This window comes from Varanus komodoensis, unplaced genomic scaffold (genome assembly GCF_004798865.1).
Source record: "Varanus komodoensis strain SLA01 unplaced genomic scaffold, ASM479886v1 scaffold4, whole genome shotgun sequence".
NCBI lineage: Eukaryota > Metazoa > Chordata > Lepidosauria > Squamata > Varanidae > Varanus > Varanus komodoensis.
The window spans coordinates 10,830,874-10,848,962 of NW_025335941.1; the positions used below are offsets into that span (position 1 = coordinate 10,830,874).

The 18,089-nt window shown below is 41.2% G+C and overlaps 1 protein-coding gene across 1 annotated transcript in view; it reads left to right on the forward strand.

Moving 5' to 3' along the window:
• Positions 1-16,041, forward strand: part of TMPRSS3 (transmembrane serine protease 3) — a 17,054-nt gene extending 1,013 nt beyond the window's left edge. The window contains exons 2-13 of the mRNA XM_044441729.1: positions 610-758; positions 1,502-1,509; positions 2,368-2,475; positions 3,383-3,499; positions 5,621-5,744; positions 6,755-6,880; positions 8,719-8,762; positions 9,276-9,441; positions 10,030-10,199; positions 13,651-13,746; positions 14,195-14,337; positions 15,859-16,041. Of these exons, the coding sequence (XP_044297664.1) occupies positions 610-758; positions 1,502-1,509; positions 2,368-2,475; positions 3,383-3,499; positions 5,621-5,744; positions 6,755-6,880; positions 8,719-8,762; positions 9,276-9,441; positions 10,030-10,199; positions 13,651-13,746; positions 14,195-14,337; positions 15,859-16,041 (1,434 nt within the window). The remainder of the gene's footprint in view (positions 1-609; positions 759-1,501; positions 1,510-2,367; positions 2,476-3,382; positions 3,500-5,620; positions 5,745-6,754; positions 6,881-8,718; positions 8,763-9,275; positions 9,442-10,029; positions 10,200-13,650; positions 13,747-14,194; positions 14,338-15,858) is intronic.
• Positions 16,042-18,089: the final 2,048 nt, after the last annotated feature.

Genomic DNA, 18,089 nt, shown 5'->3' on the forward strand with positions numbered 1-18,089 from the left:
GACCAAGGCAGATTCAGTACTGTACCCGGGTCTGAAGCCGGACTGAAAAGGATCCAGATAATCAGTTTCCTCCAAGAGTGCTTGGAGTTGTCCCGCCACCACTCGCTCCAGCACCTTGCCCAGTTCGCAGAGGACCAGCCTCTTTTTGAGTGGCTGTCCTGTCAAGTCCAGTTTAAAGATGAAAAGCCCTAAGAAGGGAACACTGGGGCCTTGAAGCAACCCATCCGCAGGTAGCACCTGGACAAAAGACTGAGCAGGCATGGCGGTCACCAAGCAACAGTCTTCTCCGATACATGAGATGTATTTATATTTAAATTGCAATCATTATTTCTAAGTCTGCATTTATCATTACAAATTAGCATACAAAAGTTCTATTCAAATTTATGTTCTTAGCTACCACGTTCAATAAATGCAAATTTCTTAATTAGTTCTCTGCAGATGACTTAAAACAATTTTTTTCTGGGGGAGCAGCTGACTAAATGTGAGTTCTGCATGTACCATGGGAAAGGTACTTTGGAAAGCCCTATTTGAGAAGGAGCTTTCTTTTGGGCTCTCTTTGCAATATCTTACAGCATATCTGTGTCTGTTTGATGCTTTTTGCTGATTCAGGTCCAAGAAACAGATTCCAGTCCTGGAGCTATTGAAATTGTCTCTGTTAAAGAAGAAGAATTGCCAGGTTCAGAGTTGTGCTTTTTCTGCAAAAAGATTTTCTGCATACATCAGGCAAAAATAGATCCCAATGAAAATGAAAATGGTAAGTGAATGCAAAGTTTTTGGATGTGAAATATACAAGAGCCCTGCATCTCCATCTTCAGTCCCTTTGTTGCAGAGAAACTCTTCTCTTCATTATACCTTCTTTCTCCATTGCACATTGATTTTTCCCCTACTTCACTGCCAAAAAATGTTTCTAATTTCTGGCTTTTGAAATAAATGTACTGGGTTGGCTTAAGGCACTGGAGATACCAGGGAAACTGGAGAAGACCATGTTCTCAATTCACAAGGAAGTTGGGGGGAAGTTCCAGGCAGCTTTTCTCAAATTGACTTCTATCCTCTATTCAGGTATTGTTTGAAATACACAAAAAAGACACCTTTCCCATTATTTCCTGCTTTGTTATTTCATACATCTGGATCCTGGGTGCTATTATGTGTGCGTCAAAGTTGCATCATGGGATTTCTCACCTTGGATCTCTGCAAATATTAAATCCTTAGTCCAACATGCCTGGTAGGTGAAAGTGCAAAACATAGGAGTCTGGGTTGTTAAGGGGTAAAATGATATGTCATATGACATAGCAGTACTACTACCTGACTTGAACTGCACCTGTGTGAATTGCAGACAATGGGCAAGAAAAATGCCTTTGGTACAAGTGAGTGAAAGTTTGTTATTATTATTTTATTTTATTTCAAAAAAATCATATCCTGCCCTTTACAGTGTCTCAGGGTGGTGATTATTATTCAAGAGCCTTCTCTTCTGACAGGCACCTTGTGGAGGCAACTTGTTAAGTGAGAAAGGTCATGTAGGCAATGTTACATGGGCTTAAGCAAGACTGGGGAGAGGCATTGGTGTAAATAAGCCTTTCAAGGTAATATTGCAGGAATTCAAAATCAAGGTATAAAATTGTGAAAAAAGAAGCTTCATGATATCTGCCTTGGATTGCTCCTAAGGAATGTGGATTTTGTGATGGCTTTCAGACCTTTCAGAGTAAATATGAATTTCGGCATAGCTGCCTGGAATTTCTGGGTAGTTTAAGCTTTCATGTTCAGCCCCCACATTTAGCACTTGCAATTTCCAAAGGCAGCCCTATCTGCAATTCTAGTATATCAGTGAGGGTGAGTTTATGGAAGAAAATTACACTGGATGAGACTAAAAATGGGTGCCCCAACTGAATGCTAACTGGAATCCTGGGATCCAATCAAGCAGGACAGATATCAGTGTTAGGAACCAGGTGTCTTGTTGATTATATAAGACAGGGCTGCCTTGGGGGGGGGAGTGTAATCTATTATTAACATTCAGACCACTCTATATGCTTCAAAACCATCAAGAAGGTCAACAATTTAATACAATAAATGTTCTAAACCAATTTCTAGAACAAATCCAAGAACATTAACAGATAGTAATGCATGAAACGATTCAAAGCTGCATCATTAAAGTCTACATTAAAAAGATGTGGCTTCACATATTGCCCAGGAGCCAAACCAGTGGGAGCCAATCATAGTTCTTGGACCAGCGTATCCAACGCTTTGGGAGTAATCATATAGGATAGAAGCATAGACCACTGCTGTTCTAATTGCCCGATCTGAATGTTAAGTCTCATGGTCTATGCATATTCCAAAGGCTGCTGTTTCTCATTTTGTTTGTTTGATTTTCAGAAGAGATCCCAGTACCGCAGTGCCATGTTTTAATTCCTCTAAGGCTGCTTCCCCTTATCCTTGCCTTATTAGTCACTGTAATCATAGCAGTTGCCATTGGCCTGGGTGGTAAGTATCAATAACTTATTTATTAGGTTCTCAATTCACCACTCTAGAGTTTGCATTATTCATGAGTCTCCTGCTGAGAATAGGATTAACCTGCTGTCAGAGGTTGCATCTGGGATTTTGTCATTTTATGTGTGTGTGTTTCTTAAAAATAGATCTCTCATGGGGAGATGAGTATTTAATAAGATCACTTCTAGAGCATCTCTGTTAGGGAGAGCTCTCCTGTCTGTTTCCAGTGAACTCATGGATTTCCAGCTGCCAGTGTGATACACAAAAGGACACTGTGCAGACCTACAGCACATGCTATGCAAACCTTGGGAGACTTGTCAAGTCCACGAGTTTTCAGCATGGAGCCTGAGGGCTGGGCATCAGTTCCCTCCTCCAGGCACCATCAGGACCCACCATTAGGACAACTGCAGGCCATTTGAGTCAGGAAACTAACACCACAGTTTAGTGTTAGGACCCACCTGGCCCTGGGAATCAGATCATTTTGGAGAACCAGCCCCATACTTTGTCCATTTTATTCCTCCAGCTGTGAAAGTTGTTGCAGAGTAAAGAGCACTGGACTAGTTTCTGAGTCTTCTGGCTGTTGCTGAGCCTGCTAACTGCCTACGTGTAGATTAGAAATTACTAAAGTTAAAGTGCAGCCAACACCTAACAATTCTTCTTCAGTGTAATTGATGCTTTGGATGAGTAGATTAATTAGACGGGACTGTGTAACAACTGATAGATTGTCTTTAGATATTCCAGTGTTTTCATTCTTTTATTCATTCAGCAGGAGCTGTTTGCTCTCTTTCTTTCATATGAACATGTGCACACGCGAGCACGCACACATGCACACACACACACACACAGTGCACCCAACCAAAATCCTGCTGTCTTAACAACATGCTCTCTTCTGTTCTGCCAGTTTACTTCAACTGTAGTAGGGGATTTCGGTGCAGATCATCCTTTAAATGCATTGCTCAAACAGCAAGATGTGATGGTGTCTTCAACTGCAGAGATGGAGAGGATGAGTACAGATGTGGTAACCTGATTTTATTATGAACTAGGAATCAGTTTTAGCTTTCCATGGATTAGCCCTTGGAGACAACTAAACCTGCAAACAAAGTTATGCACAGGTGGGGCTGGACATGTTGTGCCCAACCTGACTGAACAAAGCCATGCCCAATGGCACACCTAAGGACAGCTCCTGCTATAGAGCTGTAGTGCAGCTCTATAGACTCTTGATGGAGGCTTCTGTCCACTTCATTTCCCGTAGTAGGGCTGCCCCATAGGAGGAGAGGGGGGCAAGAATATATGCCTGTCGTTCAACCTATGAATTTCCCTTGGCTTCAAGCTGTATGTACTGCAAAGTTATGTGCTGATTAAGGAAGTCTGTCCCTAGTGGCTGAAAACGTTAATGCAGGCTTCAATCACATGGGTATATTTAAACTGAACAAAATATATTATGCTGCAATTCTATGCATGTGTAGACAGAAAAAAGTCTCACAGCTCACAGCATTCCCAGGCCAGAGAATGCTGGGAGATTCAGGACCTTTTCTCTGTCCAAACATACACAGGATTGTGCCCTTAATGTGTTTTAAAAACAAAACAATCCCAAGGTGCACACCCTACATCCCCTTAGTTCCAGGGGCTTCTGGGGCTGATATATCACTATGGTACAGACAGACAGACAAACTTCTTATTTTATTTTTATATATTATGCATGCTACCTTCCTTCAAAACTGACTTTTGATATTTCTGTTAAAAAGTTCATTCACATTCATTTGGGAATATTAAACATCTTTACCATTGTTCAAGGCATCATTTTTGCATGCATGCAAGTTACGATTCGTAAACAATACAACTGAACTCAGCTAGGAAGCCATTTTCAATCTTATTCTGTGGCAGCGTTGGCAGGGAAGAAAACATAGTGCACTGTTACCATTCTATCTGCTCAGTGTCACCTAGTTTTTTCAGGTGGATAAAGGCCTCTTGGGTATAGGCTCTATAATGAGACAGCTCCAGCTCTCAAAAGAGCACTGTGAGGAATCTGTTGGACATTTGCAGATAAACCAAACGTGGCTCTGATAGTTTTAGTCAACTACTGCCGAGTGCTAAATTTGCCCTTCTTGGTCAAGGTGCAGGAGCGGGTGGAAGCTTCACAAGTCCAAGCAGTGTGGGATGATACGAATTATTTAGATCCACTCCAATCTGGTTTCAGTCCTGGTTATGGGAAGGAAACAGTTTTATGTCTTCCTGGTTGATAACATATGATGAGGCTAATGCAGCCTTGTTAGTTCTTCTGGATCTTTCAGCAGCTTTAAGTATAATCAACCATGGAATCTTTCTGTATCATCCAACTGGGTTGGACTTAGAGGCACATTGTTCATCCTGCAACAGTGGTCCCAGAAGGTGGTCCTGGGGGACTTTTGTTCTACTTCATAATCATTAGCTTGTGGGGTGACATGAGGTGGACAGATCAAATAATGCCTGTACTGTGCCAACTGCTCTGGTTACCAGTATGTTTCCTTCCCCTTATGAAGGTACTGATTTTGATCTTTAAACCTTAAATGGATTGGGACCAAATTACTTGAAGGAAAGCCTTCACCCATAACAGCTTGTCTATACAGATGTGCAAGACAGACCCATCTCACTTGTCCAATGTTAAGCGCAGTCAGAGGAGCTACTGCACAAGAAAGGATCTTTTCTGCTGTGGCCCCATCCCTCTGGGATGAATTATGCTCATGGATTCATCAGGGCCCATTTTTGCAGCTTTCAGGAAGGCCCTGCAAACCTACTTGTTTGTTCTGATTGCTTTCAAACTGTGATTTGCATGATTGTTCTGCCCTGCAACAGCAGTCACATTCTAGGCTCTTAGAAATGTTTTGTTGCGGGTGTGTGTTGTTTCATGGATGTTTGTCGACCAATAATTGTGTCACAGATATCAGCCTGGATGATGAGCCTTATTACCAGAAATTTAATACTGTAAGCTGCCTTGGGAGGGCTTCTACCCTGATAGCTGACCTAGAAATAGTTTAAGTAAATAAATAAACAAATAAGAACATTCATTATTATTATTTTTTATATGCTAAGACATGAAGGGAAATTTCCAAGTCCCAAAATGTACATAATCACAGTTTTTTTCTCTTTTTGTGCCCTGCAGTCAGGCTGAGTGGCAAGAAGGCTGTGCTGCAAGTGTTTAGTTTTGGATCCTGGAGGACTGTGTGTTCTGATGGCTGGAAAGACAACTATGGGAGTGTTACATGTAAATACTTAGGTTTCTCAAGGTACTGTGTAAGAAAAATGCTAATTGGCAATGGAAATTAAAAGCCTGCCATTTTAAAAAGGAAGCTTTGTAAGTCAATTTGTTACTTTAAAGGAAAGTCCCTTCCATTTACATCTGACTTCCTGAAATACAATGAAACTGCTAGCAAGCAAGCTAGACTTCATTTTGCATGAAGTGCTGAAGTTCTTATTTTATGTTGGCTACGGTATGCTATTAGTCAGTAAAGTTCCCGAAGAGATCAACTGCATTACTGGATTTTTTCCAAGAAACTGTCAGGTTTTTGTTGATAGTGTTGTCAGATCTGTCTGCTGCTTTTGACATGGCACTACACTAGAAATAATAGCAAGGCCAGCCCAGTGCATTTTGCTGCCTGAGGCTATCAGCAAATAGTACCCCACCATGATCCATTCATGTCAAGTTGCACAGTAGCCAATGCCAGCTGCTTGATTCGGCAAACGAGGCAGAAAATTCTGCAAACTCTTCTCCCCATTGTTGACAATAAAAATACAGTAATAACAAACCAACTATTTTTGCCTGAGAAGACCACTTCATTTCATCTAATTAGGGGGGGTCTATTTGCTTTTTAAGCAAATGGACAGGTCTACATATGCATGCGTGCTCCACGTCCTATCCTCTTGGCTGTGGGCTGGCGGGTTCTTGTAGATATCTCAGACTCATTCAGAAAAAGATTCCTGATGATCTCCTAAAAATAGCACCTTGTTGAGAGGACATCAAACAGCCATTTTGGGTTATCAACCAGCAGTCTGCCTAACAAAGAAGCACCCCAACAGAAATCATAACACCACCATTGTGGTGGGATTTTTAGTGTTTATGTTAGTTGGCTGATTTTCTGATCTATGAGGATTGGATTGGTTCTCTTCAATATGTTTGTTGTATTTTTACAACAAACATTGTAGTATTCCATCTAAACTAGGTAGGATATAAGTGTGGCAGGTAACATAAAACTTATTGGTGCATTAGAGTTTGCAAGATAATTCTTACCACTTGCAGTTTTGAGAGTTCAGCTGACTTCCCTGTGGCTGCCATTGAAGATGAATTCCGGAGGCATTTTGTTACTGCAAACCACTGGTTATCTGCTGATCAGTTGACATCTCCACAGAATGCTACCTACATGCGGTATGTTTCAGATGCTTACCTACAGAGAGATTTTCAAATAATATACTCAACAGGAAGCCTAAATGGACTCATAAATGGAACAGAATCTGGCGGAATGTTCCTAAGAAACTGCAGCGTCTTAAGTTATTTATCTGTGCACACCAGACATAATTTCAAGCTGTTGTAAAGTTCACCCTATATTCCTGAGTAGATTTCCTTACTGTTTCTCCAATGGCAAAAGTAGTAATGCACATTTCAGAAATGGATTTAAGATATCTTGGCTGAAGCAGAGGAAAAATGTGTATTGATTTCATCAACACAGAATAAAACCCACACACTGACAAAGGGAATGACTCAGTTTTCTCCTCCATCTCTCTCTTCATCACCAGGCCTCAGCAGAGTGCAAGTAATGCTGAGTGTAACAACATGTACCTGGCCATTACGAGAGGACTGTCAACAGCTTTGCTAGGTAAATCAAGCTGTCCTGCACCTCTCTAGGGTCATACACATACAGGATCCGTGTTCTGGAATTCCTTGGCAGAAGCAGTAGGGTGCCTCCTAAGGCATCGCCCAAAAGGACACACAAGCCGATACAGATTTGCATAGACATCGCATGTGGTAACTACTGGCAATGCAAGTATTAGCAAATGTAAATTTTAAATCAATCCAATTAGATATTAAATTAAAATGGCACTGGCACACCAGTGTGGTGTTGGTCTTAGAGTTCTGGACTGGTGTTCCAGGAGAACTGGGTTCCAGTCCCCAGTTGGCCATGAAGTTCACTGGGTGACTGGGCCAGTCACAGACTCTCAGCCTGGCCTACCTCACAGGGCTGTTGTTGTGAGGACAAAATAGAATCATGTAAACCACCTAGAGTTCCTCACAATAAGAAAACAGTTGGATCTAAATGTAAAATGATGATGATGATGATGATGATGATGATGATGATGAATCTTAAATAGAAATATGGTACATTTCCCTGTCGGGGAGGATACAGTGAGAAGATGACTCGTGTTTCTGCCCGCTCAGTCTGCTCTTCAGGACTTAATGTTGATGGGCAAATTCATTGCCCCTGCACTCCCTTCTTTGGGTTCACCATCTTGGAACTGGAGCTGGGCAAGCAAGCCCTTCTAATAGTGGGTGTCCTTCTATAAAGGATTGGTACCCTAAGGAGCAGGGCCACTGGATCTACATACGGGAAGTGCAGACAGTTCTGTTGGGAGTAATGGCCAAGCATATTTTGAAGCTCTCAGAATGTTTCATGCCTGGTATTGGGTTAGTGTGATAGGGAAGGAAAGAGGCAACAGGTTCCATATTAACCTAGGAAGATCCTCGAATGCAAGGGAAGTTATGGCTGATGTACAGATAGGGTAGAAATTCATTTTGTTCATATTTTAATGTGTACATATCTAAATTTGCACCTTAGAACTCCATTCTTCTTTGGAATGTGCATGTAAAGTCTCCAATCAAAAATGCATACAAAATTGCATGTATTGGCAATCTTAAAGTTTAAAAACGCATGATGGTAGGGAGATTGTTTTAAAAAAGCATATGTGCAAGTATTAGGAGAACAGCAAACCAAAATGCATACAAATTTTCATGTGAACTTAAAAAAAGAGTTGAACTGAATTTAAGACTGGAGAATGAGAAACTGAAATTGACAAATCTGTCCGCACACGTTTACATTAAAAATTAGGATTTCCACCTGTTTCCTTTTACTGATATCAATCTTTGGTTAGGTTTACAGATTGAACCCCAATATAATTTGCATGTGCTTGACTGGTAAAGCAAAGCAATATGTACTGGGGCAGGAAGAAAAGGAAACATGCTTTAGAATCTGTCACGTTTTTTCATTTCAGAGAAGAGTGTGTCACAGGCAACGTGATTGTCTTGAAATGTCTTGGTAAGTGTTTTGGGAAACGTTGCAGAAACTAACCCAAGATTTGCCACAACAGTTGGGGAAGAATATGAAAGCTAAAGTCTAGGGACACTGAAAAGTTCCTTCACTCAGGTTCTGTCAAACTCAGTGGGAGTTTCCTCAGTCAAGAACATGGCACCACCACCAAATAATTGTCGTGGGTCCAATGTAGAAGAACACCTGGTGGGTTGTTCCCCAAAGCTTCATGCTTTGTATGACTACAATTCTCTGGAAGTTCTTCCAGAGATTTTCTGTAGATAAAATGTTAGGTATGGGAAGAACTTGCAAGTAATAATAGGGTGAGATAGAGGGAAAGAGAACATCCAGTTTGGGGTTTCTTCATCAGGTTCAAAGAGTGAGTATTTTCTATCATTTCAGTAAAGGAATGGTTATTCTCATCTTTCACTAAGGCATTACTTAGATTCAAGGATTCATTATCCAGATAAGCTCCCATTCATTAAGTCTTGTCTCAATTATTTTTCTTTCCCATTCCGACAGCATGTGGGACTCGGTCCAGCTATTCCCCACGTATAGTGGGTGGAAATGCATCACTGCCCCAGCAGTGGCCATGGCAAGCCAGCCTTCAGTTTCAAGGATATCATTTGTGCGGGGGATCCGTCATCACCCCATGGTGGATTGTCACAGCAGCTCACTGTGTTTATGAGTAAGTGTCTCATCTGATATGCTACCTTTTTAGAAGCTGGGCTGTCACTTAAATGGCTTTGACCTGGGATGGGGATAGATGAACATCTGTGCTCCATTTTCATCCAGTTTTGCCCCCACTATCATGTTACTGATCTTTGCAGGCCTGTCTCCTTCTAGGATTGTGGACTGTTTTTTAAATTTTCCTCTTAAACAATCGGCAGTTGCGCACACACCAAGACTTCTATGTACATTCTATACAAATTTATTATAGGTGTCCTTTCATATTACAGCGGTAGTATAAAAGCCTATTTTCTGTAGATGTTTTCCATGCTGTAATGCACAAAGGCCCCCTGCACCATATTAATTAAAATGTTATTCTTAATTGGATTCATTTTAGATTTGAGATGAACCACAACTGAGCATTTCTGAGAGTAAAAAATATTGTAATGAGCTATTATAATTATTATAGCTGCATCATTGTTGAAAAAAGCACCTTTTGCCAAAAATTGTTTTGAAATCCAGGACAAAAATGTATTAGAATTTTAAGAGAGAATCTTAAAAGTTGAAAGGTACTAACTTTTTTCTCCCTCTAATGTCTTTGTTTCAGTTTGTACTTGCCTAGAGCTTGGAGTGTGCACGTGGGTTTTGTAATACTGGAAGAAAACTCTGTTAATCCATACTTAGTGGACAAAATTATATACCATAAAAATTATAAACCTAAAACAATGAGGAATGATATAGCATTGATTAAGCTGGCTAATCCACTTGTACTAAATGGTAATTTTGAATCTCCTACCATTTTTCATATTTATTTTGTTTTTTTGTTTAAAGTTAAAACTGATAGCTGAAGTTACTAATAATAAAATATCTCAGTTTGTGATATACCTGGACTACGACTCAAACCTACAGTGATATATAGAGCAGCTCACAATCCAACAGTATGAACAAGCCCACACAGCAACTGTCTTTCTTGCTGGGCATGTCAGATGTATATATGGATATATGTGTGTCTATGTGCATGTGGAGGTTGGGAGTGGGGGGTGGGGAATCTCCAAGACACTAGAATCATGAAGGCTACACAGTCTGTGCTGATCCTATTCTATCAGCCAGATCAGGGTACTGACGCTTTTCAACCAGAGGACCAAATTTAGTTTTGGAGATGCTCTTGGCCTGCATCCTAACGGTGAGCAGGGCCGAAGACAAAAAGTGTGAGCCAAGATGCCCAAAATGTCAACATATCCTAGAATGAGTGCATAATTCTGTGTATGTCTAGAGACAAAGAACCCAGTATGGGAAGTTTGAAGAATGTTTCCAATTATTCAACACAATCTATCAGAAAGCTTCCCCTTCTTGCAATAGAATTTGGATTGAGCCTGTGGACTGGGCACAGATCTATATATCAATGTCCTCTACCTGGGAGAACACCTCTTCCTGCTCTTCATGTTAATACCATCCTTGATAACCCATCTGAAGTCATGTCTGTAATTGACTCCAACACATACCAGTCACTCACATGAAAACACATATGCCACTCTTCATGCCTCAGGAAGGGCATTTCAAGTTTTCAGAAGAAAGAAAGAGGTTAGGAAATGACTAGCATTCAGGGGAGAGGTGATGGGTTCAGGGAAAAGGGGCATGGCCATTTGGAAAATGCAGATTGGAAGCTAGGTAGAATAGATTGGGCCCACAGGCCTCAGGTTCAGCACTCAAGAGGATGTGGGACCATCACAGACTAAAAACCTTGCATGTGGTCCATGAGCAGAGGCTGTACATAAGAATGGATCTGTCTCCCTGAATAAAGAATGGTTGATTGGTATCTCATGAACTATGTTTTCGCAGTAATTATATTTGATTTTAAAGCTAGACTCAATACTCAAGTTGCTCATCATTCTATTTGTACTGAAAAGAAGTGTCTGTCTGGCTCAACTAGCCATAAGTCCAACTAGCTGCCTGTTGGAAGTCCAAAGTAGGGCATAAAAGCATTATTCTTCTTTCACTCTTGTTCCCAGCAACTGCCAGTTTTCTGACATATACCTCCACAGAAACTAGAGGCTCTACAAAGCCACTGGCAGACCTGTCTTTCAAGAATGTTTAAAGCCATCTGAACTAGAGATTATCACCACTTCTGCTAGCCATGGATTCCATGCATAGAATATCCACTGTTCAAGTTGTTGACTTGACTCCACATGACTGATCTATATGAATTGGCTCCTAAAAATACCTAGGAATGAATGTATTTCACTTAACAGATATAGAGAGGTTAGGTCAGCTCTACTATTATACAGAGTGAGGTGATTTCCTTGATCAGCAGATTTTGGGTGTCACCATTGAAGGTGGATGGAAGTGAGGGGAATCTGTGCATTATGCCGTTATTGTAGTCGGGATCAAAGGAGCCCGTCACACAAACAGAAGACATTTATACTTGTGTAAGGGAGGAAAAGATCTAGTTTCTTATTCCACCCACTAGTTGCAGCCACTATCTCACACCCTAAGCTCTTCTAGAGGATCCACCAACTCTCAGGAGAAACGTACCAGGGAATACAAGGAGTATCCATGGAAACAAGTAGGCAGAAACTCTACTGGCATGCCAATCAGAGGTAAAGGGAATGACTTGACTCAGAAAATAAGAGACAACTACCAATTTTGTTGTATATTTGAGTTCTGGATTCAAGTGTAATTTACAGGAAATAAGGGTGTGATTACAGGGCCAATCTATGGATGGTATAGATTAGATTATTTTATATTAGAGTAGTACTAGGAGACAGTTGTGCTAGCAATATCTCAAGAATATAAGCTTACTTACCCCTCTTTCAGATTTCTCTCCCTTAGTCCATTGCCTATCTTGCATCCTTCCTTCAGCCTCCTTTCCTCTTGTTCTTTAGCTTTTCTAATGCTGACGTCTTCCCAGTCTTCAGCTTGCCCTTCTGTGACAGTCTAACCTCAGTCAAACTGGCAGCTCCCTTTCCCTTGCAGAAACAATACTGAAAACAGCTAAGTTATCTGAACAAATGGATTATTTTGAGTCATCACACTAGCAAAGACAATTAGTGCCAGAGATCTTACCAGTTTAAGTGCATCACAATACAGATAAGGCAACTCTTTTTTTTTTATAAAGGTTTTTATTAAAAAAATTTAAACTAAAAAAACCTAAAAATATCAATCATCAAATACATCGGACGTACTGGGTCAGCCCCCTATAACATATCTTTTTAACATTCTATAATCAAGTTCAGATCAATTTATAAAAATTTAAGAACATCTTTAAATCTAAGCCAAGTCCCGTTTCTCCAGCCCATCATAAAAAAGGTCCCAAGTTTGATAGAAGTCAGTATCTTCTTTCTCCTTCAGTAATACAGTCAATCTGTCCATTTCTGCACAGTCCAGAATCTTTTTTAAAATCAGTTCATCAGTGGGTAATTCCTCACTCTTCCAGTATCGAGCAAGCACAATCCTTGCCGCTGTGATTAAATGTAGCATCAAATACATTTCTTGTTTGCTAATATTTTCTGGTATAATGCCTAACAAGAAAATTTCAGGTTTAAAAGCTAAGGGTTTTTGTAGCATTTCCTCAAGCCATTTATGTATTTTAATCCAATACTTTTTCACACATTCACAGGTCCACCACATATGGTAAAAAGTACCCACATCATGTTTACACTTCCAACATCTGTTTGACATATTTGGAAACATCTTAGCTAATCGACTTGGCAACAAATACCATCTATAAAACATTTTATATATTTTTTTTATACGAAGTTGCTACGGTTACCTTAATGTTTCTTTCCCATAGCTTTGCCACTTTCCTAATTCAATATTATATCCAAAATTTTGTGCCCATGCTATCGTAGTTTCCTTAACCTGTTCCCCTTCCATCTTCCTGTCAAGTAAGAACTCATAAATTCTTTTGATCATTTTCTCATCTGTTTTTAGCATCACTTGATCAAAGGCTGTTGGATCTTTATAAAACCCCCATATTTTACAATCTTCAGCATATCTTGATTGCCAGATAAGGCAACTCTTGATGCTTCTTACTGAAGCTAGGTAGTGTAGAAGTATATGGGAATTGACCTGGAAACTGTATTTCATCTAGTTCTCATATTTTTGAAAGAAAAAGTGTAGTATATGTGCAACAAAGAAACAAAATACTAAATATTGCCCTCATGCAAATAGTAAACTATGAATAATGAAACTCTGCTTGTTTGGAGAGCAAGTATTTCTTTTTACACAGGTTTGATAGAACCAATTTGTCTTCCTAATTTTGGAGAACGTTTTCCAGAAGGGAAATTGTGTTGGATATCAGGATGGGGAACTACAGAAGAAGGAGGTGAGTGTTTCCAATAGAAAGATTTCAGGCTGATCAGAATGCAAAAACACGACAATGGGTAAATGCTAATTATGGAATTGTGTACTGATGCTTCCCTGTATGCTGATCAAACCGGAGGAAGATGGGACTCAAAGATTTATTTGAACCTATTAATTTCAGGGAGACCTAAGCAGTACAAACATTTCTACACAGTATGCTGTAAATACCCTTGGGGGAAAAAAAACGCTGGTTGGATTTGGGGATTCGTTTAATTTAATAAATAAATTAAAAGGTTCAGCTATGTCTAAAAGTGGTTTAGAGCCACCATAGGTTGGGTGGTATGAGTAAACCTACATGAAAGATGTGGAAGCATCTTAAGATGCAGCCCTTATAAGTGCTCATGGACTTTTAAGAAGCTGTACCTTTGTTACCACTGAAGTGGAAACTTTAATTTGTGTTTTGAAAACAGGGGATACTTCGGAGATCATGAACTATGCTGGTGTGCCTTTGATTTCTAATAAAGTGTGCAACCACAGAGAGGTTTATGGAGGAATTGTAGCTTCATCAATGCTCTGTGCAGGATATTTAAAGGGAGGCATAGACTCCTGTCAGGTAGGGACATTTTTAAACAATAATTATCCAAATTATATTGCCAATTAATAGTAAATCAAGAGGTTATACCACACTTTTCAGAAAATATGTACATTGGGCAATATCCAGTACTGCCCAAGTGGGCTGCACCGAAAGCGTAATGGAAGGCTAGCAGATCCAGAAGCAAGCAGAAAAAGTTTTCAGATTGCAGCAGGTCAGTTTGCAAAAAGAAGCTCTGTTGACTTGTCGCATTGCTGAAACAAGCATTTAATTTCTGGGCATGACATAAGCTTCAGGAGTGCAGCAGCAGTACTGGACACTGCCTTGTATCTGTATCTGATGCCTTGTGACTATGAATTCTCATTATCATCTGAAGCTGCGGCAGCTTGTTGAAAAAGCAAGTGTAATCTAGCCACAGCAACCTGTGGCAGAGACCCATCGATGGGAGCATTTGCATGTCATGCCTGGCAATAAGCCCCAGGGTGCCGGTTGTTGGCAAAGCAGCCCCTGGTGTTCCCAACGGAGGATGAGGCTCACCATGGATTCTTGGCCGTCCCTCTTGCCTCCCGCTCCATCTACCCGCTGTTCCTCCTGTGGGCATTGAAAGGGGCCTCATGATGGAACCAACTCGTCTTGCCCTTGCCTTGCCTCGACTGCAAGCCATCTGGGACTTCCTTTGGCCTTTTTGCCCAAAAAATCCTTTTTCCCCCAGAGAGGGCACTCTGCTGTGCAAGGGTGCGACTCAACTCATATTTAGCATGCTGTGCTTCCTAAAAACCTTGTGCAGTCACAGATACAGCAAACTGAATCATGAGATTTTCATTTAAAGTGATTTTTACTCTCTTAAAATGTGTTTTTATAATTTGGGCCCAGGTAAATGCCTCGATAGCCACACACCCAATGGAGCAGAAATGAGCTGCACTCCATTTTGACAGTCACTGCCAGCCCCTTGTGGAGGCTGGCAGTTTTCTTTTTTCTTTTTAACATGCACATCACTTTAGCAGCCCTTGTGGAACTCTGGACTGTAAATACAGTTCTGTGAGCACAAGAATTTGAAGTACATGGCAGTATACCATATGTCTCAGACATACACCTGTATCTATCCCTATCTCCATTATTCTTCCACAAACCCCTTTTGAAGGAATCCAGTGTTTTGGCAACTAGCTGTCTGAAATCTCTTTCCCAAGAAAAGTAGAGGGATAGAACTTGGACATGCCTGAGCACCTACAGCCTTTGGGAAAGGTTCAAAATGTGTACTACCCTGAGAAATGCTACCTCCTGGACCTCCAGACACAGGTCGGAGGATTGTTCATTAAGTAATGTAGATAAATACTTGCCTTGGCTGAACAAGTTGCTACACTCCGAAGCACATTGCAATTAATGTGCATCAAGCTTTCCTCATTGTTCAGTCAGTGGCTTTTCAAGAGCAGTGAAACTATGCTGGTTAAGCACTCTTCAGTATTGTGCTAGCTTAAGTATTCTGAACAACACTATTCTGTTTCCTTCTGAGACACCGACAAAGTGTTGTTCGGCTTCTTTCAGGGAGATAGTGGTGGACCGCTGGTATGTGAAGACCTGAACACTTGGAAATTGGTGGGAACAACCAGCTTTGGTGTGGGCTGTGCAGAAGAAAATAAACCGGGCGTTTATAGTCGAATCACATCATTTCTGGATTGGATACATGAACAAATGGAGGTTTATTTTTTGATGGTTGCTTTTCCTTGACCCAATCTTTTTGCACATAGTGGGCGTTTCCTCCTCCTCCTCCTCCTCCTCCTCCTCCTCCTCCTCCTCGGCTTCTCCACTGCTGCTCCTTTCCTTATTTCATCCACAGGAACACAGTGAAGGGGAGTTTTTCTTTTTTTACTTTGTTCACTTCTTGTCTTGCATTAAGTTATCCCTAGGAGCAAATGCTGAAATTCACAATTTATTAAAGGAGAAAAGGAGTCCCAAGTGCTCAACTCCAGGAGGAGAAGGGAGGATTTAAGTATGGGAAACATGCAAATATTTGTGCTGCAGCACTGAGTGCCAACACTTAACTGAGTGAACTCTGGGAAGAGTGGCAGTCAGACCACCCCACCCAAACATGCTTTTGTTTGCTCAGAGTAGAAAAACCAGTTAAGCTTTGCACAGCGGTGCCTGAGCACTTCCTGTTTGATTTTGTGTAGCTGATTAAGGGCATGATTTCTGGGGCATAAGTACACATCATGCAGATAGCAGCAGGCCTCATTCTGGGCTCCTTCAGAGGTGACATATCACATACCTTGGGTAGCAAAGCCTGGCCACTCAACAAGTTTGATAGCTATCTAGAAGCAAGCCAGCCAGAGCTACTTTGCATGGCATGCAGTGAAGGGGACACAGAGTCTTCCCATTAAGCATTTTCCACTGAAAAGGACTGTTTCTCCATGGTAAAGAAGCAAAACCACGTGAGGACCTTGTGAGCATAAGCCTTGCACATTCTATCATCCCTCAAATTCTTTACCAAACAAACCATCCTTTGTTCTCCTGTACAAGGCCATTACCTCTCCTGCCTCCACAAGTTTCTCATAGCCACACCATGTGTATTCTTGCCGTTGGCTCCTTCAGCTGTCAGAATCTCTGGGAGAGAAGGAGGCTGGCTTCTTGTCCTGCCCAGAAGCTTTGAAGCAGCCAGCATTGCTGCATCTGCTCTGCTAATGGTGGCCTGGAAGCACGCCTGTGGAGCGTGCAAAGCAGCCTCCCCACCAACTCAGCAGGAAGGAATGCTGGCTTGGGCCAACATGTGACGTGTCCTCTTGTGCTCATGTCTGCGCATACATGTGCACGTTGGGGTGGGGGAGCATAGATGTACATATGTCTTGTCAATGGCAGAGGTGACTCCTGTGGCCAAAAGACTGCGCTCCAGCTAGAAATTAATGATAATTGAACGATCATGCCCACAATTGTCTTTAAGATCTTGAGAGAGTGCCGTGGCCATTGCTGCCCAACAGGCTTGTGTGGGAGTGTTGCTGATGTGAACTGTCTATACATGATGCTCACAGGTAACCATCTCTGCTGTCACCACAGGAATATGAATTTCCAAGGTCATTCAGAAAGGTGCTGCTACCATCTTGGGAATTATGTTCACATCTGTGTGGAGGTACCAACTCACACAAATAGTACCTCTTTCCATGTGATCTCAGTGTGATGGTCAGCCTGAAAATAATTTTAGAACTTCTGGAGGCATTTTTGTGTAGGATGCCATGTTTCTTTCTCAACCCATCCTAAATACTGATTTTAAAAGCAGCTGTTGTTATGTACCATCAAGTCTTCTCCAACTTATGGGGACCCTATGAATGAAAAATGTCCTATCCTTGACATCCCTGCTTATCTGTTCTTTATAGAGCTAACATACCCTAGATGAGCCTCTGGGTCGTACTGCACAGAATGGGTGTTAGTCAACATGTGCTGCTACCTGTCAGTGTCCAGAATTTAAAGCCACATTTGTGGCCAATCACCTTTTTCTTCCTGAAAAACAGTATCATTGATGTCTCAAAAGGTGCATGCTTGATTTTTATTCATAGAGAGAAGAATGGATGAGAGGAAGTTAGCGTCTTTACCAAGAGCTCATCAAATGTTCCATAAAAATCAAGCTTCTTCCGGCATGTTTTTTGAGATGGAGAAAAGGGAGATTCCATCTATCTGGCCAAAGAAGCAGAAGACATGAAGGTCCCATTTACTGGCTTTGCTGCAGCAAGATGAAAAAGAACACAAGGGAAGACAGGGGCATCCAGTTGTCCCCATCTGATGAGAAC